Source organism: Ictalurus punctatus, chromosome 8, assembly GCF_001660625.3.
Source record: "Ictalurus punctatus breed USDA103 chromosome 8, Coco_2.0, whole genome shotgun sequence".
NCBI classification, from domain to species: Eukaryota; Metazoa; Chordata; class Actinopteri; order Siluriformes; family Ictaluridae; genus Ictalurus; species Ictalurus punctatus.
This window is the reverse complement of record NC_030423.2, coordinates 25553279-25577902: the sequence shown is the minus strand read 5'-3', so window position 1 is coordinate 25577902 and position 24624 is coordinate 25553279. Positions and strand designations below refer to the sequence as shown.

The 24624-nt window shown below is 39.7% G+C and overlaps 1 protein-coding gene across 5 annotated transcripts in view; it reads left to right on the top strand.

Moving 5' to 3' along the window:
• ldb2a (LIM domain binding 2a) overlaps nucleotides 1-24624 on the top strand; it is a 90736-nt gene that overhangs the window by 63462 nt on the left and 2650 nt on the right. For 2 of the 5 annotated variants that reach the window (XM_017474997.3, XM_017474999.3), the window contains exons 4-8: nucleotides 1193-1315; nucleotides 6628-6711; nucleotides 9675-9798; nucleotides 13005-13058; nucleotides 14454-14587. In XM_017474997.3, coding sequence (XP_017330486.1) covers nucleotides 1193-1315; nucleotides 6628-6711; nucleotides 9675-9798; nucleotides 13005-13058; nucleotides 14454-14587 — 519 coding nt within the window. Of the gene's footprint in view, nucleotides 1-1192; nucleotides 1316-6627; nucleotides 6712-9674; nucleotides 9799-13004; nucleotides 13059-14453; nucleotides 14594-24624 lie in introns of all 5 variants that reach the window. The other 3 variants (XM_017474995.3, XM_017474998.3, XM_017474996.3) reach the window with 2 other exon arrangements.

The following is a 24624-nucleotide window of genomic DNA, read 5'->3' as shown; positions in this document are numbered from 1 at the left end:
AGCTGGATAGCACACGTTAATTCGTGCACGTTTCTTGCTACAGAGTTATCTACCTAGCAAAGATGCACCTTACAGCATTTATATAGACAGTATTGAACACAACAGGTGATCAGTACTGAACTGAAGGGAGCTAATAAATTGGGCTAGGGATGCTCATCTGTCTTCTTTATGCATTTATGCATTACTTTTTATAAAAGGTAACAGTGACATAAACAGTAAACTGAAGAAAGTCATTGCCGGTGATTCTGGGTATCTGCTACTGCTAGCGGCGGCGCATTACGTGCGTGTGACGTCATGCGCCATCACCTAGGAAGCGGCTTATACTTCCGGTTAGTAAAAAAATGCTCGTGTTCCATTTGAGATGATATCACCTTTCTAAAATCCACACACTAGACGGTAGAGTACGTAGTGCATAGTGTAAGTGTATAGTACGTCATTTGGGACACAGCTTTAGCATTTACTTTTCGAGGTGTGCTTTCGGAACAGACGTAATGTTATGAACCCCCCAACCTCACCCCCCCCCCCCCCCCCCCCCCATGTCAATGATCTCCTCTATAATGAGATCATTGACAACGATTTTCATGACAACGATTATTATCGATTTATCGACAATGGTTATTATCAATTTTATCGATTAGTTGTTGCAGCTCTAGTCACGAGTAGTAAGTTACTTTCCGCACTGGTGGCCACCAATGAAAATAGAGAGGAGGCGGGGCTTACTGCTCATTCACACCCAGTACAAATCTGGTGTAGTGCTGTTCTCGGAAACGAACAGAAACTGGATCGATTTTCTGATTTTATTAAACCTGCTTGCTCAACAGAATGAATTCATCTTGTGTAAAAAAAAACAAAACAAAATGTGTTAATAAACTCAGTTTGTCTTAAAAATTTCCCTCAATGTTTTGCTTAAAATATTTGTACCCATTGTCCAGTTTTAGTCTGTTCACTCCTAAGTAAAGGACGCCTTTAATTAACTATGTAATACATCTAATGTCCCTCTCAGTTATTTGCAGTCGACACAATATTTATGGATCTAGCCTCACAAGAGCATTTGACATTTTTAATTGGGATATTTAACTCCAAATAGAGCCGGAATTTCCCACAAGCATTGCAGCATGAAGATCCTTAATTGTCGGCGTGAGCTTCACACTGAGCACTCTCTCTGACATGTCGTTCCCCTGTGGCCGTGTAGGTGTGTACAGAGGGACGTCTGATCCTGGAGTTTGCCTTCGATGACCTGATGCGGATTAAGACGTGGCACTTCACCATCAGGCAGTACCGCGAGCTCATCCCACGCAGCGTCCTCGCCATGCACGTGAGTGTGACGTCATCACTCGGCGCCACTTCCTGACATCAAACTAACACAGTAACATCACTCAGAAAATGGGCTTCCTACACGGATGGCTTGTTCTGATTATATAGTAAGACTTTTAGGTAACCGCAGCACCAATTTCACGTCTATCTATTAAAATCAGAGTTTTTTTTTATTATAGTGGGAAATTGATTCGATCATTACGGTGTATAAAGGTACAGCGATGCTCCAAGGCCATTTTAGTCGTTTGTTTTAATAGTCAACAAAATGGATTTATTTATTTATTTATTTATTTATTATTCAACATCGATTCTTATTAATAGTTCAAATTCATTACACATTCAGGGTTACGTTAAACTGGTTTCGCATTGCTGCCAGACTGGCATGATTGTTAAATGTTTTTCATCCGTTTCATTAAAGTTTTTTTACATCAGTGTTGAAATGAAAAAAAAAAAAAAAAGAAGTGATAGTATACATTATGATATATTATAAAACTTCTTTATAACATCAAAAACATCTTTTGTCAATTATTTTAAGATTGCAGTTCCATAAATATGTAATAATAATAATCATTATAACAATAACAACAACAACAACAATAATAATAATAAATATAATTTAAAAAAAACTTTTTGTATTTTTTTAATATTTTACTAATAAAGATTTTTTAAAGCAGAGTGTAAAATAAAATCTAAAAAGCAAATAGGGAATGATCTTTTTAGACATTAAAGATAAATATAAAAGTGAGAAACAATTTTTTTTTAATAATAAAAGAAAAGAAAATTAATCAAAACAAAAAACTAAATGAAATGCTGAATAAATGTGTCTTGAGACTTTTTTATTATTATTATTATTGTACATACCTGTACATTCCAAATTTATATAAATATCATGAGATAATTTGGAGACTATATTTGGCCGCTGGACTCTAATTATCTCCTAGCTTCAAATGTTTTTTTTTTCCAATATATACAGAACACCTTAGAACATAAACAGAGAATATACAGTACACTATAGTCTCAGGTAACACAGACTTTATTTCCTCAGCGTGAGGCAGCCGATGCCTCCAGCTCGCCTGAATCACGACTCAGATTTTGTACAGAAGTGTGAAAAGTTTCTTCCTTCTGGGAGATTAAAAAAAAAAGAAAAAACAATTTCATTAGAAACATCAAAGACCGCCTTAGATGAAAGAAAGCCTTGTCTAAAGCAAAGCAAAGTGGAATAATAACAAGGTCAAATGAGTAATCTGCTTAATTCCACAGTGTAACGAACTCGCCGAACCCGCCACGATGAAGGAAATAAAGCCAACTACGGCAGTCATCTAACTTCCATCCTCGCCATTCACAGGGCAGAATTAAACGAGTGATAGCTTCCAGTCTCTGGTTGCTATTTTGGCTGGTGTAGCAGATTTTTACAGGTGTTTTTTTTTTTTTTTTTTTTTTTTTAACTTTTCTCTCGGTAGATTTCAGACTATGCAACGTTAGAATGTTTGCACACGCTCCAGTCCCGCTGTGTTCATGCGAAATTCACATAGTCTTAAATTGGGCCCTGTGGGTATATCAGCCATACTGGAAGAAAGAGAGAGATCTTAGGAAGCGAGAGAGAGAGAGAGAGAGAGAGCTGGGGGAGAGCAGAGGAGGGGGTTCGCTGCAGGAGAAGGGCGGTTTTAACATTACTGCAGTGTATTTGATCAGCTCGCACACACATACGCACACGCATACACTAATACACACGGGGACAAGCGGTAACAACGGTAAAAGTGAAACTAAACTTGTGTCAAACTTGTGATTAAAACAAGGAGTGAAATGTCACTTCAGGCTGTTGAACAACTTATAGACTTTATTCCCAAAAATATATTTTATTTTTTTACCAGATATGCACTAGTCTGCTACAAAGGTTGCATTCGAGTAAAGAACGTAACCCCAACTTCTGATTATAAAGATAAGGAGGCTTTATTGGTCACATATACAGTAGAGCACAGTGAAATTGTTTTCTTCACATACCCTAGCATGTTAGGAAGCTGGGGTCAGAGCACAGGGTCAGCCATGATACAGCGCCCCTAGAGCAGAGAGGGTTAAGGGCCTTGCTCAAGGGCCCAACAGTGGAGGCGCTGGGGCTTGAACCCCCAACCTTCCAGGCAGTAACCCAGAGCCTTAACTGCTAAGCCACCACTGCCCCATTAGAGTAATGAAAGAAAATGGCCCCTGAGTAGGAAAGGTGTCCTCAACCCCAAGGTCAGCACTGACATCAGGCCAACATGGCCGCTCACACCGTCAACACTACATAGCAGTGTTTACTTCCAGTCGATTATCATAGACACAAAAGCCTTACAGTTCACTGTTTTGAGAAGTTAAATACAATATAAACTCATGATCAGTGATCTAACCTGACTAGCTTGTTCTAACGCTTTCACAGAGGCATCCATGTTCTATAGCTTGAATGTGCCGAGCTTGAAAATGAAGGGAAGGCTTCCCACTTCCGAATGAAGTCGATTGTAGAACAATTATCAGATATTATTAGCCTAAAGAGTTGGATGAATAGTAGTGGTTCCAGACAGTAGAGTGAGGTACATGATATTCTGTCAGAAGGACCATTTAGTTTACTTTCTTTATCAGGAATATAAAGGAACCAGCTAACATTAGCTAGCGATTTGAACCCATTTCTACACAATGAGAAATTTAGTGAAGTTGCGTGTAAATGTTTTCGCAGACCAAACCGAACGACTATTTTCTGCCAGATTCACGAACGTCGCGGTAACGCTGATTTTTCTACACACTCACGTGTATACGTTGATATAATATCATGTAAATAGTATGTCATGTACAAAGCACATTCAAGGCACATCTGGGGTTTTTTTTTTTTTTTAATTAAGCAACACCCACAAAAGTCCATAAAAGGCAAAGCTCACAAAGAGCTGAAAACGACAAATGACGACTGAACGGTGAAAGAGAACTTTGTGAATCTGTCCTAATCGAACGAATATTCTTATAAGTCTTCATTCACGCATTTGTTTTGATTTGATTGCTTATGTTCAAGCCGTTCAAATAAAAAACGACCGAGTTCCACAAGACTTTCATTAAATTACGTGTGTCATTTAAGTGAATAAGCGATTTAAACTAGACGGTGTTAAATTCATATAAAATGACAGCAAGTTATCGCCAATTATACGGTTTGAAGCCAATCAATTACAGTTGAATTTTTTTTTTAAAAAAAGCTGAATTTAATAGGACTGGAGTTCTACAACATACTAACGTTTCAGTAGCTTAGACCAGTGGTTTTCAAAGTGGGGGCCACCAGGGGGCGCCCGGGGGGTCTCAACAATTTGGTGTGAAAAATAAATTCTCACTCTCGGACAACCACACACACACACACACACACACACACACACACACACACAATCAATTCCTAATGTAATGTAATGTAAAGATGTAAGATGTAATTATTGATAAAAAAGGGGGATATATTCAGAAGTCTGTATTTTTAATGTGTTTTAAAGACATCTTGCAAAAGGGGGGCCTCGGTCAAATGTTAATGCCATTTGGGGGGCCTTGCCCTGGAAAAGTTTGGGAACCCCTAGGTTAGACCAACCCACAAACCAAACACAAACAAATCTTCAATGCAAAAAATAATCATGTCACTATTTTACGTGTTACATCTTTATAATTAGCTATTTTAGTGTAGTTAACACCTACTCTGGTTAACACCTACACTAAAAATGACGTATTTTTAAATATTACTCCAGTGTTGCTTCTAGAAATTTAAATCCTTTAAGTCCAGTCCAGCTCTGGCGCTTTGTCTGGCAAACACATACATGCTCACACTCACACATCTCTTTCCTGCCGTCATGCTGTCTCTGAACTCATTCCATTCCTGCTTTATCTCTGCGGGTTTCTCGTTAAGTCACATGGATTGGTAGCCATAGTGTGAATGCAGCTGAGCTTTTTTTTTTTTTTTTTCTTTCTATTTTTTTTTTTTCCTCTCTCGAGGTAATCCCCTGGGCTGTGGCCAAATTCAAATTTTCAGCCATCTCTATCAATATTTATTAGCAGTTTGAGTGCACTCCACATACAGCGCCCCAAACCCTGAATCAAATACATATTCAGTGTAATTGAAGCATTGGCCTCAGTCCCATTCCGGCCTTCCGGCACCAGCCGTCAGCTTGGATTCTGCTGTTCTTGAAATCCAAATAGGAAACAAGAAATTAAAAAATAAAGCCGATTTGCTATTGGGTATTTGCTTTTATGTAATTTTATTCTTTCACCCAATGTAAAAATGAAACGCTCAAATGGTGGGAAAAATGTGATTTTCTGACTTGTTTTGTAGCCTTAATGCAGGCGGTAAAAGAGCTGGCTAGTCAGTTATTTTGTAAAAACCTGATAGGGACGCTCTCTCCCGTTTTAAACGGTTCAGTAGATAAAGAACGTAACAAGACAGAGGAAATCGAAATTTGGTACAACACCGGGCTCGGTATACACGCACAGCATACTTTATTACACTCTAGTACCTTGTGGGTCCACACGTTGTCGTGTGTATGAAGCGCAGGTAGGTCCGAGTGCGTGTCGATGATCTGTTTCTGACCACAAGCCTCAGTCGTGTGGATATTTTTGGTGAGGTGTTTAAAAACCCCCAGCTTTTCTCCTACCACCGGACCCATCACGCGAATAATAAGACTCCTTTACTCCTGTACTTAGACCTAAGAATGGGAGCGATGTACAATAATTCTTTTATACAGCTCCAGGGTCCCTGGTTCATCCGCTTGGACGTTTTGGGTTCCTTCTGGGTTCTCCGGTTTCCTCCCGCCTCCTAAAAAAAAGCCAGTAATATGATGGTGGATTGGCTGTGCTAAATTGCGTATGAGTGTGTGGATGTGTATATGCGTGGTGCCTGGCATGTTCGAATCCCAGCGATGCCACGACCATATTTGGATGGGAGTCTAGAGAGGGATGGCGTCATTTCTCTCCCCTGTCAATCATAGCGACCCTATCAGGCCACTCAGGAGCGTGTGTAAGCTCAGGTATGTGGAAGAGGGCAGATAGAGCTGATAAGGCAGATTGAGTGTTGTTCTGTGATGCAGCGGTTTGGAAATATGATGTTGACTGGCTTCACGTGTCTCGGAGGAAGCACGTGTTAGGCTTCACCCTACCCAGCTGGTAGCTTTAGTCTGATAAAGTATGATAGAGGAGAGCTGGCTGGTGTTTGGAACCAAATTGGGGAGAAAATTTGCTATTCACACATACAGTAAGTAACACATATGATACAGATGATCGCACAGATTATACAGATGTTTAATGATGGCTGGCCTTCTGCCTTCACAGGCTCAAGACCCTCAGGTTCTGGAGCAGCTCTCCAAAAACATCACCCGAATGGGTCTGACTAACTTCACGCTCAACTACCTCAGGGTGAGTCTCATGCACACACGCATACACACACACACACACACACACACACAGACGCACATACATAAAGATGACAGATGAAGATATAAACGCTTCCCACCTTTAGTCGTGCATGATGTGTGTGTGTGTGCGTGTGTGCGTGTGTATACGTGTCTGTCCACACACCAACCTGCACCCATGCCGTAGCACTTATTTTACAGTCTCTTTGTTTATTCTTTCGATTTCAGCATGAGTGACAGCTCCGATTTGCAAAACAGGAGAACTAGATGGAGAGAGAAAATTAATTGGATGGGGAAAATTAGCATAACATTAATGAGCGTTCTGTGCCGAAGCACGGCATTGTGGGTCTCGACGCCCAGCTCCCGCTCACCCAGCACACTGTCGTGTTTCTGTTAGAGGTAAAAGAAATGAGGAGAGAAAAGAAAAGGCAGTTTCGTGTTTTTATCAACCTGGAACCAACTTCATTCGGCTGCGCGGTAAAGACGCAGATGAATTATTATAAAGCGTGGTTTTATTAAAAAAAAATAGCAAAGTCTGAATTGGGAATTAAATTAGAATTTGGTTCGGCTCTATACGTCTCAGAGCTTTCAGCCTGATCCTGATCCAGTGCGTGTGCTGCAGCTGTTTAGCACGCCAGATGTTTTTGCAAACATTCCCTGTTTGGCTTTGCATGTCTTCATCTACGCAGCTTCAGGGCAGGAATCAGGAAAATAGACAGCAGCGTGCTTGTTTCGTGCCGTCTGAATAATAACTGAGACTCACTCACGTGTATTTGTCTGTCCAGTGCAAAGTGACATTTAAAGCAACCAACGATTCTGTACAATTTAGAATGTTTTAAATGCAAATGTGTTGAGATAATATGTGATTCAGTATTGTGCAATCAGTTCAGGTTTTATTGGAATAAAAATACATTGGACTGACAGGCACTTAAGCCACGCCTACTTTACCAGGACTGACAGGCACAGAGGCTACACCGACTTAACTAGGACTGACAGGCACAGAGGCCACACCTACTTTACTAGGACTGACAGGCACTTAAGCCATGCCCACTTTCCCAGGTCTGACAGGCACAGAGGCCACACCTGCTTTACTAGGACTTGACAGGCACAGAGGCCACACCTACTTTACCAGGACTGACAGGCACAGAGGTTACACCTACTTTACTAGGACTGACAGGCACAGAGGTTACACCTACTTTACTAGGACTAACAGGCACAGAGACTATGACCATAAAGGCATAGAGACCACATCTCAACAAGGATTGAGAGGGACAGAAACCATGCCTGCTTTACTAGGGCTAATAGGCATAGAATCCATGACTATTTTGCTAGGACTGACAGGCATCAAGGCCACATGTCCGTCGTTCATATTAAAATATGATAATTAAGGCCATGCCTCCTTTACATGGAATAATAGGCACAAAAGTAAAACTTTTGGCACTAAAAAACCTCCTACGGTGGAACTGATAGACACTAAAGCCACGACAACATCACTGAGACTGACAGGCACAGCGGCCACACCTCCGCAACTAAGACTGACAAGCACCAAGACCATGCCTCCTTAACTGAGTCTGACAGGCACCAGGGCCACACCTCCTTCGTTCATATTAAATAAGCTCATTAAGGCCACACCTCCTTCACTAAGACTGACAGGCACTCCCTTCATTTGTATTAAATATAATAATTAAGTCCGTGTCTCCTTAACTAAGACTGACGGGCACCAATTCCACACTTTCTTCAGCCACCAAGGCAGTATCTCCTTCAATTGTTTTAAACATGATAATTAATTCCACGCCTTCTTTAGTAAGACTGACAGGCACCGAGGCCACGCCTCCTTTGTTTGCATTAAACATGATAATTAAATTTGTAGATTGCCCACAGGAGCATCGGCATCACGAGATTAAAATTCAGTGAGATGTCGCACCCGGCACTGAATCTTGTAAACGCTATGGCGGCTCATTTTTTTGCCAGTCATGGTCATTTCTCTCACGGTTTCCTCGCTTGAAAATGAGGTAAAAACTAAAAATACCCCGTAAAAAGGGACTCGTTAGCACGGTGTGCGTGTGCGAGGTTATCAGCGGCTCCACTCGAGCTCCGTTTCCTGAGCTGGGACGGATGAGGCGCTGTGACTGAGGAAGGCCGCGGGTTTCCTCACATTCACGCTGGAAATAGCTGCGCTGCCTCGGCCCCGGGCCAGGGATTGTTCCCCAGAAACGGTGGAAGTGTGAGGGGATGCGGCCGTGTCCGAATGCAAGCCCCTGAAACTCAAACGGATGGTGTGTATGTGTGTGTGTGTGTGTGTGTGTGTGTGTGAGAGATTATGTGTGTTTATCCACCTGCTACCTAAAAAAGAGCTAAAATGATGATCTGCAGAATGAAGGCATATAACACTGCAGTGGGATAAATCAGATTAATGTAAGAAAATAAGATTAAAACAAGATTTGTTTTAGCTGTCAGTAGTTTTACTGTTTTCTGTTTTGTTTTATTTATTTATTTATTTATTTTTTAAAAATAGTATTCCAAATTATGATATCATTATTAAATTATTATTATTCGATTATTAAAAGCCTGAAATAATATCTAATTATATTACACATTTATGTCTCTGTCTAATAAAAGGTGATTATGGATTGATTGATTGATTGATTGATTGATTTATAATTAAAATATATATTTATTTAATTTTCAGAGTATGAAAATTGTTGTCAGATTTTGTGATTAATCGTCCACGTTACAATTCTACCTTTTATTCTAAAGAGAGAGAGAGAGAGAGAGAGAGAGAAGTTTGTGGCATGATTTTAGGAATATTTAATTTTATTATTTTTAATCTCTTGATTTGCTCGGCCATATTTCATCTCTACATAGTTACAATAATTTGAAGTCATGATTCACTGGTGTGTCTTTCTCCGATATTTGTAATACTGGGATGTTGCTTTGCTCACTGAGTGTGTGTGTGTGTGTGTGTAGCTGTGTGTGATCCTAGAACCCATGCAGGAGCTCATGTCCAGACACAAGACGTACAGCCTCAGCCCCAGAGACTGTCTGAAGACGTGCCTGTTTCAGAAATGGCAGCGCATGGTGGCACCTCCAGGTATACACACACACACACGCACACACGGTGTGCCACACACACTGTCACTCAGCCATTGTATACATCATTTGTATGCTTTATGCTAGCGGAATATTTATATATAGAACCCATCCGGTCTACTCTTCTGCGTTAGGACGTGAACACTACGAGTGAGGAGAGATTCTGCTTACGGATCTTCAGAGTGTGTTAGGGAGGAGCGGGGCTCAGTCTGGATGCATAGTGGGAATTTATAGGGGACGTGTCTCATCGCAGTGCTCAGTGATGCGAAGTTCATTACAAGCAGTGCGGAACGAATGTGAAACTTGAATATGGCTTGCTTGCACACATCCTGATTTTACCCGACTGACAGGCACGAGGGTCCACGAAGCCAGAGCTTTTCTCCTGTTTAACCAGTTAGTCGACAAGGTTTTTATTTCTTTTCACTTCTAGTTGTACCGATCAGCATAAATGCTCTTGCTTACACAAAATAAAACCTTACTGAACGTTAACTTAGTAGTGAGCTTCGCTACTGGTTTTCAACAGGTATGTTTAGCTTATGATCGCTTTACCAAGGCTAGTCACATATATATGTAATGCACGAGAGCTAACATTAATGTTCGCTGATGTTTGCATGAAAACCGAGGTTGATAAATTATTATTAGAGGTGCCAACGTCTATAAGCTGCTTAAATGCACGAGCTGCTAATGATCACGGCACATCGGAAAGAAAGATACCGATTAGATAACTCATAAACCGATACAGGCTAGCACTTTCGGGGCCAAGTTCTCTCCGCCCGCTAAGATTTTCTCGCTAGCAATGTTGGCACCTCTGCTAATGTGTCGTTTAAACATAATATTAATGCATTTTATTTACAACCACGTATTTTATCTTAGCACTATGTCAGACTGAGGAGAGTCTAGTATGTCTTGATGTGATTTATATTTTGTGATGATTCAGCAATTATTAACAGCTGGAGTTCTATACTCCAGCTAACGTTGTCGCTAACTTTGTCGCTAATGTTTGTCTTAGATCTTCTTCTTTTTTTTTTGTCTGTATAGCTGTGTTAGAAGAAAAGAGAAAATTGATAGAAATAGATTTCCACATATTTCTGTTCCACAAGAAAAAAATTCATGAAATATTAAAGAGAATTTATTTTTTGTCACTAGAAAGAAGTAGCGTATTGAGTGATAGACTGCTAACTAATAACCTAGCAGTTGACGCCGGCCTTCCCGACAAAGATTTCATTCGTTTTTTTACTGCTCTTCAAAGTAAATTAGAAATATGTAGTACGTTTAGAAATGAGCTTTCTCTTTTCGAAGTAACTCCTCTGTACAGTATTTCGTTACACGACTTTTGTAAATGAATGACAGAATCGCTCTCGCTCATTAGAATGGTCATGATCACATGGTCATGACCGCAGGTCGTTTTGCCTGGTGGTGCGTTTTGAATACTTTGCAAAAGTTAAAACCCACGTCACTAGGGCGGACTTTGCAAAATTAGCATTTGCGAAGCTGTCAGCGAACCTGGTATTAATTTGTGGGATTTTCCTCTACTTCCGCTTCTGAACCCCGTCTGGCCCCGGTTAAACTCTCGTTCCGTGTTGTGAAGCGTCTCTAATGGCCGTTTCCGTACGAGCCGCGGCTCCTTCTTTTCCTCCCATTCTGCTGAAACGCTGTCCGAGTCGAGGGCAGGAAGGAAGGACGGCCACGTTTATACACTGATAAGTGATTTTTTGTGCTGTTTTGTGCTGTTTCCTTGCGTCATTCACACACACACACACACACACACCCTCACTGATAAACACACCAGGAGCCAGAATTGTCTGGATTCCGTGTGTATGGCAGGTTTTTGACTATTTTAGTAACTGGATACGATAACATTGTGATCTTTCTTTCTTTTCTTTAACCATCAATCCAAGGTGAACTGTGCACGTTTCCACAGGTGCGAGTGTCTCCGAAAGTGTATTTAATCAAATGTATTTTAGAACAACTGGAACATTATTTTAAACTGTCATAGTAGCAGCGACTGGAATATTGACATTTGATCCTGCAGTAGCTTGCATAAGTATTCGCCCCCGTGAACGTTCTTGCACATTTACAACCAAGAAGTGATATTGTTTTGTTTTGCTTTGGGTTTATTTTTTTTTTGTGTTGAGGGGTATTTTATGTCATGAATCTACACAAAATTAGTCATAAGAGGTAGAGTTTTACCTCCTAAAGGACAGGACAGTGTCGCAATACTAAACTACACTGGAGTGGTTCAAAACCAAGAACCTGAATGTGTTAAGAATCCAACTTGAGAATCCGAGGCAAGGCGTTTGAAGAAAATTGCTATTCGGCAGCACGTCTCCAGCCAAGAACAAGGCGCAAAAAAAAAACATCAGGATCCAGATGTGCAAAGCTGAAAGAGACATATCCCAGATGTAATTGCAGCCAACCAACACATTTTTGTGCTTTTTTGTGTGTTTGTTTGTTAAATTTATATGAATCTTTCACAAATGAAAAGTGTTTTTGAACTATATTGTGGAGATCAAACTGTAAAAAAAAAATTATTATTATTATTATTATTATTATTACTATTTTTAAATCAAGTTAAGTTCATTCATTTTTAGGTTGTAACACTGCAAACTTTGGAAAAGTTCAAGAGCATGTGGGATGGGGTGCGAATACTTATGCAAGGCATAACTGTATTTGCTAATAATTCATATGAAGCCCTTAAAAATTTCACACAGGCTCATTAACAGAAATATACGCTTTCTGAATAATGCATTCATGACTTTTGAATCATTTACACAGGGTTAAAATATTTTTTTTATATCATTATAAAATTATTATATTATTATAAAATGATACAGGGTTTAAATGAAATATTAATCATTATATTAATTATTATTAAATCAAATATTTTCATATTTCGCATTTAATTAAATTAAACATTATTAAATTAAATATTAAATGTTATATTACTTAAAAAAATATACAGGGTTTAAATATTATTTGAATCCTTCGTTATTTATCTTTTCCATTTTAACGATTTGAATCATCATATTCTGCACAAAATTTGAAGAGCTTAATCCGTATTTATAAAAAAAAAAAATTTTTGATTTATTTTAATTATTTGCACGATTTTATTCCGTACAAAACTTGGAGTTCAGATTTAGCCTACTTCACATCTCAATTTGCATGAATCATGTTAAATTCATTTTATTTTGACTCTGTGATTTTCAGCAGGACATCCACAGAACTTCAAAACGGAAATCTTCCCCACAAATCACAAGAAAGGTACTCGTTCTGTCTTCTACGATGTCTCCTAACCAGGAACACAGTGGGAACACCTCGACTTGTCTTTACCTTGAATGCTCAATTTACAAAAAAAGTGACATATGAATTTAATATTAAACACAGGTCAATTAAACACAGAGCAAAAAAAGAGTGTATAAATTTTCTTAACGTGAACCTATTTATTAACACGGACCCAATATCATTAAAATGAAGGAAACATGTAATATAAAAGCCTTTTCACTCATGATATACCAATCTGGTGATAAATATATTCATTAGAATTGAAACACTGAATGATTTGATATATTTCACAGTTCAATTCACGGACATATTTCTATACGTGTGTTTTCATAGACACTAAAGGTGGCGCATTTCAAATTTGTAGAATTTTAATAATCATTTCATTTCTAACATATAGAAAGAAAAGAAAAAACAACAATGAATCACATTATTGCAATGGATATAGCGAACTCGTTAGTTTCAGGCTTCTATTTGCGCTTTTCTGACCCAGAAAACACCTTTATCCCCGAGCTGGAACAATTCTACGTTTCCTTAAAAGGCAACTTACTAACAAACTGGGGCATGTTAGCGTTTTAACTGCAATTTGAATTCCCTTCGCAAGAAGTAGAAGGCTCAAAAAGTTACACACCGCTGCTTTAAAGTGTGCCACCACCACCACCACCACCACTCCTGTTGTTCTCATAATATAGTTACTATCGGATCAGGATCTGGTATCGGCTAAAACTCAGAGCTCTGGTACCGATATTGTGTTGAAGTGTTCAGCACTGGCTCAGGACATTTTTATGGCAGCGTCATATGGCATGCATAGGCATTAAATAATATGTATATGGATTAATGTGCATGAAAATCGTTATCGCTGTATTTACAAGATGAGACGAATGCACACTTCATTAAGTATTTTAAATGAGTACTTTGAAATAATTCGCAGAACTAACCGATTTTGTAAACTTTATAACTTCCGCTTTTAAATGTTATTTCCTGTTTATAGCTGTGCTGTAAAGTCTGCGTTGTGTTTGTTTTCGTTAAGATTAACAATAAGCTAAGAATTTAACATTGACTTGTGCGCAAGTGTTAGACAAAAAGCATGTAATTGCCGTCAGAGGTTCATATGGGAGCGACATCATTAACATTTTAAATATATATATATATATATATATATATATATATATATATATATATATATATATATATATATATATATATAATGTATTTTGTTGAGCGTTAATGTAGAGTAAAACTTCAATTTCCTGTTACTAGCACGTCTTGTGAGATGTCCAGCATTATGCCATGGTTTCTGCTCATGTCTTTGCATCCTATCGTTCTACAACGTAAGCTTGTTTCTAAGTGTGTGTGTGTGTGTGTGCGCGTGCGCAGAGCCTACTCGACAGACCACAACAAAGAGGAGGAAGAGGAAGAACTCAGCCAGCAGTGCATCCAACAGCAGCCACGGCAACAGCACGGGCGGCAAGAAACGCAGTCCGGCCAACAGCTTCAGCCTGAGCAGCCAGGTACCTGTAAGCATCCGAGTTCCTCAGTTTAAACACACACACCCCCATACACACTCATACACACTCATGCACACATACACATAACTGAGAATACATGCCTGAGAACATGAGATTCACATCGTAACATGAGCACCTGCAAGAAAAGGGTAATATCAGTGTATTAAGGTAACCTAGCACACATACACACACCACACACAGATATATGTGTGGCGGTCTGGGAAAACCCATCGAATATCTCTGTGGCTTCGTACAAACCGCTAAAAGAGATGACAGATTGGTGTTGGCGTCAGAGAGAGAGTGACACAGTCTGTGTTATTTATTCGTCTTATTATTAAAAACTCCGAAAAGCAAACACATCCTTTCCATTGACATCGTTCTGTTCGTGGACCTTGTATCATTCTGTATCCACACGTAGGTGTGAGCACTCACCCGTTACCCGCTCGTTCTCTGCGACTCCACATCCTATTCACAGCCAGCGCTTGACCACGCCCTTGCTGCCACCTCATCGAGTCGTAATCAAAACAGGGTTTTTTTCTGACTATAACTGTCAGGTTTGTAGGTAGAGACGGATGCAAACGCAGACCTCAGGTGGAACGTTTAATAATGTACAAGACAAAACAAGACTTCTAGAACATGTTCCGAACGTGAAACGCAAGATAAGTAGTGCAGTGCTGAACGGGACTATATATACACCAGTGCTAATGAACCAAAGTGAAACAGGTGATGCGACTAGTTGCAGTGGCTGATGGGAATCGTAGTCTCTAGTCCTTCTCCGATATATACGTGACAATAACACTCGTTGACATCTCAATCTTGAAGAAATTTGAATGATATTTCGCCAAAAACAAGACGGGTCTAATTTTTTTTTTTTTTTTAAAGTTCTTCGCTGAATGTTTGTGTAGATGCGTAAGGCGGTAAAAAAAGAGGTGGTCTGGAACATGCCGTGAGATCAGGATCAATAATCATGATCAGGAGAACAGATAAGGGTCAAAAAAACAAGAAAACACCAAGCAAGACCCTTGGGAAACACGAAGTTTTAGTGACATATGCGTTAAGGCTATGTGTTTAGTGGCTTGGCGGTTAAGGCTCTGGGTTACTAATCAGAAGGTCGGGGGTTCAAGCTGCCACTGTTGGGCCCTTGAGCAAGGCCCTTAACCCTCTCTGCTCCAGGGGGCGCCGTATCATGTCTGACCCTGCGCTCTGACTCCAGTTTCCGGACATTCTGGGGTATATGAAGAAAAGAATTTCGCTGTGCGGTAATGTATACGTGATCAATAATAAAGACTCATTATATAGCAGATTACCAGCTGGCAAGACTTCACAAAGGTACATAGAGAAACAGGGTAGAAATAGACAAATTAATCAAAAGCTAACACAAAACAGATGAATATGAAGGATGCAACTCATTAAACAGAATTTTCACCTTTTTTAAAAAAAAAAAAGAAAAAGAAAGAAAAGATTTTAAAACTTTACTTTAGATCGAGATACACGCAACAGAGAAAAAGTTCAAAATAGGAAAGACTGGCGTTACGAAATATATTGGACAGTTATATATATTTATGGACAGAAATATATAGTAAAAATCGTCTGTTCTATTCTGTGTGTTTTGTCATCCACACTTATACACTCGCGCACGCTTCACCGCCTGGTTCATTTTGTAGCTCTGTGGTAAAGGCTTTTAGGGCATTAATTATACAAGTCCAGCTCGCATTTGTAGCCACTTGTCCTGCAGAGTTTACACGACTCATTCATATCGTTTCATGGAGCTTTAGCGGTAAATGGAATTCAAACAGAGTACAACTGTAACGTGACCCGAGTTCATGGGGAGTCATCAGCATTAACGGAGTTTCACAGTCGCACATCGTGATAGGAATGTATGCTTGTAGTGCATTATGGGTAATACGTATTGTCCTCCAGCCACTCAGACCATGAATCCGAGAAAAGCGATGATTATACTGTATGGAAACATGATATTATTAAGCTCTCCAAGTAAAGAGCTGAGACTACAAGTTAAATCCTTATATGATGCTTGGGTCAAGCAGAAAAACCGTAAAAAGTAACGTTTCACGTTCTCAGTTTCTCGAACGTACTCTGAAATGACAAAAAGGTCGCAGATTTGGACTTGACATAGTGAGCGGATATACGGTTGGATGCAAAAGTTTGCATCCCCTCCCCCATGGTTTTGTGAATGGAGAAGCGGTAACTTTTTTTAATCTATGAAATATTACAAATTCCTAAATGTTCATTTGTTCAGTTAAAAGCACTATAGAGATACGAAATATGAGTGTACTAAAAGAGGGCGGGGGCATTTATAAAGCCAAAAGGATGCAAGAAAGTATAGCGCATACAAAAATCCCCAAATTTCATTATTAATCTTAAAATATTTGGCTTTTTTTTTCGTTGTTGTTTTTTCTTTTTACTTGTGATAATGAAGGAATTGTAAAAACCTCACGCATGCATTGTAGGTCTTGTAGGCATTTTGTCCTAAGGGTTCCCAAGCATGGGCAGAGAACACCTTTAGGGGTTTCTTTCTATATAATTTATATTGCTAATGATTGAAATGAAGCTGTTGGGTATCTTCTAACGTTTTATTTTGCTCTAAAATCTAAAGAGATGGCCGGGTGAGTAGCGAACAGAGCATGAGTGTTAACCGGAGGCGTTTATCCTCAAGTGCCTTTTTATCCCCAGGCCTCTCGTCCCCAGTGAGTCTCACATCAGCCCCCGGGTCAAACGCACACTTCAACCCACAAGTGTTGCAGCTTTCACCAAGGGAGCAATAGCGGGAAGCAGGGTTGCATTTATTTGCAAATGGCTGATGGGATTTGTAGTACGTGGCGGTTCCCCAGAGTCGCGCCACACAATAGAAGCTGCGAATGCTGACTGGGAGATTAGTGTGGATTTGGAGCGCGTTCAAGCTCTTCACACTTTTGCACGCTCTGCTTCGAGGTTACTTTAAAATCAGAGCAGCAAATATATATATATATATATTCAAGATTTTTATTTTTATTACATAGTCTAATGATTTTTAAAAAATCATTTTGGTTTGTTAAATACCAGTAAAAAACTAATTATAAAATAATACCATATAGAATATAAATAAAACTAAAAAAAAAAAAAAATCATATTCATTAGCGATAATTTAATGATCCTAGATAATTCTATTGTAAATATCAACTATCATGATACTGTATATTATATAACTGATGTTTGGTAAATAGTAATATATTAAAAGTGTTGTTTTTTGGTTACTGTGAGATGAGAAATTTAAAGGTCGAGAGTCTCATCAGGTCACTGTGTGAGTGTGAGTGTGTGTATGAAGCGAGAGTGTAAATATCGAATGGGTGTGAGGAATTGTTATCTTATTTGATCATATCGTTTTTTTTTATCTATGCACTATTCTGGTGGTTTTTTGCTTATGTGTGCATGTGCGTTATGTTCATTATTAATCCTCGTGACATCCTGTGCTGTGTATGTTTGCGTGTGCACAACCTTCGTGTGCTATTTAAATTACACGGTACGTACGAACGAGGCATGGTCCTACAATATACGCAGCTGAATTCTCAAATTTGATTGCTTAAAAGGTGTCGATTCATTTTCTACAACGTTTAGCTCTGCTAGCTGGATGTAATAGTAATTGATTTACCGTTTTTGGAAGGAGTCTCCAGCGTCAGCACTTTGTAACAGCGCTGTAGCTTTCGGTTTCTCCGGCACAGGAAATCCTCCGGTTCGGAGGGATTTACGGTGTCTCTGTTACATGACAAGCTGCGTTTTTGATTTTATTAACGTCAAGAACGAGAAAAAAAGACAGGCTGGTGAGGGAACGACACATGCTAAACATGCTAAAACGTAATCGTGTCGATAAAACCGATCAATAAAACGCGATCGTAAGTCGTAAGATAAACTGTTAGTTACATGTAGCTAGAAACGGATAAAACGTACACCGTGTCGTTAACTAATATAGAAAATTATAGTTGTTTCAATAGTTAAATTTGCTCATACATCTTTAGCTAGAATGGAACATCTGTGAAAGCTAGTGTTAGCTAGTTAGCTAAGTGATGTTAGATGAGCGGTTCGGTGTTTGGTTAAAGGAGCGGTATGTATTATTTTAGTATTGCTGCGTTATTGTTTGTATTATTGCAGTTTCAGCGAAACCATTGACCAGCCTTTTCCTCCGCCTGAATCGTTCAACCCCACCCCCTCTGCTGCGGGAGATGTCTTTTAAAGAAAAGAGATTGAGCTCATTTCTGGACCAGAAAAACTAAACCGACAGCTGTTTTAAAATGTTTTAAACGATAATACGACAAACCACAGATTCGTTTTGTATCTTTGAAATGATATGATTATTAGAAATCTGGAAACACTTTTAAAATGACAGACTACACCACAGGCCGTTTTGCATAGCTTTATTATTATTATTATTATTATTATTATTATTACTAATGTAAGAGGAATTTAAAGGCTGAGAGCCTCTATGCTGCGAACGACACAGGCAGCAAGCATACATTCTCATTAACTTTAATCCAGATAAAAACAACAAACCGAAGGAATGAAGTTGTTCTTTAATGAACGCATGCACCAGTGACACTGAATTCCAGTTTATTAGGATATAGCAACTGGCAACGCCGTGTAAAACGCTCTAGCTAATCTGTTGGCTAGCAATAATAACGAAACGTGAAACCTATGAAACATCTGACATTAATTTACACCAACGCCTGACTGTTTCGTACCCTTTGAGCTTTGTTCTGCTCTCTGTAGGAACGACTTTAATTGCGGGAATTCGTACTTGCTCTGGAAAGAACATGCACACACATATATGACGCACACACACACACTCATGCTGTGAGAAAAGTGTTGGTGTGAGCCACTGACTCGGTGCCAGCTCTCGTTATCATACATATATATCTGAGTGGGTGTGTGTCGCTGAACGCTTGGTCCCCTCCATCTTAAAGCGAAACACGGAGCCTGTGGATCCGAGCCACGCTCTGTGGAGAAGAACATGCTGCTTACATATGTAGCACGGCCGTTTGGTTTTGTCTGTGCAGTTGTACAGCAATGAGCACTCTCCGACGTGAGCCCAATCACAATGAAGCGGTCATGTGATCACCGGCGGAGTGGTGCGAGGCGGGTGCGTATCGAACGCTGTTACAACAGTGCCCCCTAGTGCTAACATCGCAGCGCTTTGTTTTTGGAGCACGATTCCGAACGTTGTTCAGCAGTGCACTATGTTGTGTCGTACCGATACTCAGCTACTCATCCGTCCTAAATCGGCGGTTTAAGACAGAAACGCGATTACACAAACTTATACGTAGGTCTAAATGACGAAAAGAGAAGGCTTAGCTGTGGGGAGAAATTGTTTTATGGCAATATAAAATATATAAATAGGATTAAGATTTAAAGAGACTTACACAGTTATAGTAATATTATATTATATGCAATATTTTAATCTCAGCACCTCGTTTTAAATCTTTGTCATCACGGCAAGGCTGGAGCTGATCATAATGACAGGGGAAATGAGCATTTCAACCATTTCAGGTTTAAGGAGAATAGGAGAGAGTAATCCCAGCAAAGACAAAATGTTCTCCTAACATTAGCGTATGGTTCCCGTCCCAACCTAAAACAAACCTCATATATATATATATATATATATATATATATATATATATATATATATATATATATATATATATATATATATAAACATATAAACACTTTCCTGGAAAACCAAAATGGAACTTCAAGCTCTCAGAACGTTCCGGGAACCAAAACCTAACGTTCTGGGAACCAAAAATGGTTAGTTGGGACAATATTGTCCGCTGTGTGATTGTTATAACTCACCAGAATAGTGGATTTTTTTGGTGATTCTGCAGTAATGCACAGTAAACAGTAAAAAAAAAAAAAAAAGAACATTTTCAATACAATCGTTTTACAGATCAGTTGTCCACATGGCCGACGTCATCACTGTTGCTGCTCAAATTGTTCGCGTATTTAATCAGGTTCTAATTCTTATCGCCATTGAATTTTTTTGTGTTTCATCTGATACTTCATCTTATGCCTAGTTCATCTTTTGGGGTTGGAATTCTTGTCCTTTTTTTTTTTTCCCTCTGCAGGTTGACCTTTTCCATGCGTGACATCCCAAATGAATAGAGTTAACTGATGTCGAACATAAGATTATCTTTCTGATAGATTTTATTTCACAAAAACGTCCTGCGTTTACAATGACAGCAAGGGAAGACGCTAAACTAGTCGGGTCAAAGGGGGCGGGGCAAAGGGGGCTGGTCGGTTTATATCGAAGAGTTAAAATTTCCCGGCTCATATCTGGAAAAGCATCGTTGTTTTGCCGTATTTTTGAGCGATATCTCATACTAGTTGAATCGAGGAGGTCCTACACAAAACGTGGTAATAGGAAGTTGAACCTAACCTAACTTAATAGTTAGAGATGATTCAATCATTATATCACACGAACCTAATCAACCGTTTATTCAAACAACAGCACGGGAAACAGAAAATCATCCGTACAAGCAGAACGTCTCACTTTCTATAAGCTAATTATTTATGTTCGTTAAGCTGTAAATAAAGTTTTTGCTCTCTTTCTGCTCCCACAACTGGCTTTCCAGAAATATTATTTTTGTCCTTATTGATTTTTCATATTAAGCTACAATTACATTTATGGCATTTGGCAGACGGCCTTATCCAGAGTGACTTACAGGTATCTCGTTTATACAACTGAGCAGTTGAGGGTTAAGGGCCTTACTCGAGGGCCCAACAGTGGCAGCTTGGCAGTACTGATATATGACCTTCTGATCAGTAGACCAACGTCTTAACCGCTGAGCTACCACTGCCCTATAATTAACTAATTACCTGATGAACACTTGAGGACGTAGCGGTTAGCATGTTTGCCTCGCACCTCCAGGGTTGGGGGTCCAAATCCCGCCTCCGCCCTGTCCCCTGGGATAGGCTCTAGGCTCCCCGTGACCCTGTGTAGGATAAGCAGTATGGTGTAGAAAATGGATCATGGTGGCTTGGAGACCCCTCTATCTCATTGGTCCCCGAATGTATTAAAACACATGCATAGTATTTCAGCTATATCAAATGTTTTAAAGATAACGTTCAATTCTGACCAGGGTTCTTGATAATTAAGGGTCCTTAGCTTCCACAAACGGTTCTGTTTGGAACACCGTCGTAGGGTTCGGAGTACCTTTAAGGATTCCTCCAGACGGACAGCCTAAATCTTCACGGCGTATACACACTGTAGAGGCAGTTTTTCAGTCATGTTTGTTGATAACATGGCGTTAATCGGTTAAGTCTGAGCTTTCTGAAAATCCCAAATTCCCATCCGGTTCAGCGAAGACGGGAATGCTTTTCGTAAGCCTTCAGCTAGTAATTGCTGTAAATTTGGACATGACATGAAGGATTATTATTCATTAAGTGAGGAAACGATAGTGAGGAATACAGTTAAGGTCTTTTTTACTACTTTTTTCTCTCTCTCATGGAATCTTCGTGAGGGAAAAATAACCCTGAAAATCAAACAAAAGCGAAAGACAAAGTAGCTATAAATGAAGCAAGCATTTTTTTTTTTTAAAGCATTGCTTAATTTATTTATTAATTGAGTTAATATTGTTCGTGTTAGATTCTTGATATCTTGCTTACGTGGAGCAAAATGAACTACGAGCAAAACACAAATGAAGATAAATAGCTAAAAATAATAATAATAATTACCTCAAAAAAAATATCAATTTCCGTGCCGCGTAACACAACTCCATCAGTGATTATTTTCCTAGAACGGCGTCCTCCGTTGTGTTTTTTTCCTAACTTAACCTGACTTTTGTCGTGCTTCGTTGCTTTTGGTTCAGCCTCGAGTGTTCGGTTCAAGTCTCAGGTCAGGGGAGCTGATCCCGAATCAGCGCTGAAGGGCAGAAGTGTGTGTTTGAAGTGTGGTTCTTTATGCAGGTTTATCCACAGGCTAAAGCTAATGAGATGAGTACGCAGAACACGCTTCTTATTTGATAGCAATTAGAGCTTGCAGTCAGAACACCAGCTGGAACCTGTGAGATGTGGCACTTTGTGTGTGTGTGTGTGTGTGTGTATGTGTGTGTGTGTGTTATTGGCCTCTGGTTTCACACCCTGAGTGGAGGGTGACAGTTGCCGTTCAAAAACAGATGGCGAATTCAAGGCTCGTTGGCAAGCAGCGGTCTTTTTTTTTCTTTCCCCCATCACTAACATCTCTGCTAATGAGTTAATTAGCTATGTAAATTGACAAATCAGCATGTGGATATTGTGATTTAGTCCAAAAGCCCACCTTAATGAATGAGTGTAATTACGGAGTGGAGAGGAGGACTGGGAGCTCAGCGGCCATACGTGTGAGGCCTCGTAGACCGACAGGAGACACGAAGAGAGAGTGCGACGCAAGAGAGAGAGAGAGAGAGACGGGAGTTTATAATGGCTGATATGGCTAATAAGTGATTTGATTAAGAATTATTTCACAGTGTTTTTGTAAACGAGCGTTTTGTGCATAATTGATAGCACCAGCGTACCCCCTTACTGAGCAACTGTATTTACCAGATTAGAAGATTAGCAGGTGCTGCCACTTAATCAGCAAAGCAACGGATGTATGGAATAAAACACTTCCGAACACACTGTTATAGGAAAATAATGAGCCTTTATTGATCACGTATACACAGTGAAATTCTTTTCTTCGCATACCCCAGCATGTTAGGAAGCTGGGGTCAGAGTGCAGGGTCGGACATGATACAGCGCCCCTGGAGCAGAGAGGGTTAAGGGCCTTGCTCAAGGGCCCAACAGTGGCAGCTTGGCAGTGCTGGGGCTGGAACCCCCGACCTTTTGACCCAGAGCCTTAACCGCCAAGCCACCACTGCCCCCGAGGATGATCACGGATGAGGCCTGGCACGGAGCGGACTTACTCTCACCAGGCTGAAGTGATTTGTTTATTTTTTTAAAAGTTTTTCTTATTATTCTAGAGCGATTTGCCAACGATTCCAATTTATATTGGTTAATGAATGACACGTTTATCCATTTATAGTCACATTTAATGATGTCATTCACTCACCAGCCTGTCTTACTTGAAATTAATAAGACATTAAAAAAATAAAAAACCAACAACTTCTTGTTATCTTATCAAGAACATGGAATGTGTTTCCCTCTGTCCTGAAGACGTTCCCATGGTGGAAAACCTACTGTCACGAAGCACTGACACTGGAGACTCCTTCCATACATTTTAAAGAAATATCTCCCTCCTTAACGGAAACTGCATCTCAGTCAGCTCCCTAGGTGGTGAATCGGTATATCGTATACAGGAGTTCAGACACTGGTAAAGACCCTGGCTCACTGCACATTGGGACACTGATGACTCCGGAGCTGTAATGCGTCAGCACTGCCATTACATGTTATATAAATGTGTTAGCTTAATCCCTAGTGTTTCTGTCATGGCACTTCAAGCAGGATCGTATTGTATCTTAGTATACAATCTGTATATAGAACATCAAATAAAGTTAAAAATCGCTAACCTACGTAATCATTTTGGAGCTACAAGGACGATAACAAGCTGCTTACATCCGTAGACGAATCGGGCTGCGAGTTTGTCCACCTTATTTTTTATTTATTTTTTTCGAGCTGAGAGGCTTCAGATGACATCGTGATGACGTCATTTCCAGTAAGGACGTAACATAGTGAGCATTGATGTACCCTGGTTTTTGCGGTGCATGGTGGGAGTTTTAGGAAGCGAACGTTCCAGTGCACTGGAAGGATTCTGCGATTGAGACAGCCCTTAAAATGGCCGACTCGCTGATCAGCGTCCTGACTACTGAACCAGGCAGCTGATTGAGACGCACCCGATTAGACTTAGCGAAACAATAACGTATTAGGACGAGCGCATCCATATAAACCCATGACTTGTATTACAGCCTGGACTACTCCAGATATACAGATATTAAAGCCTATATACAGTAGGTGTAACTATAGGAGTATGCTGTCCTCTTAGCAGGGGTGGAAATAGTACAGAAAATACGTCAAGTTAACATTTG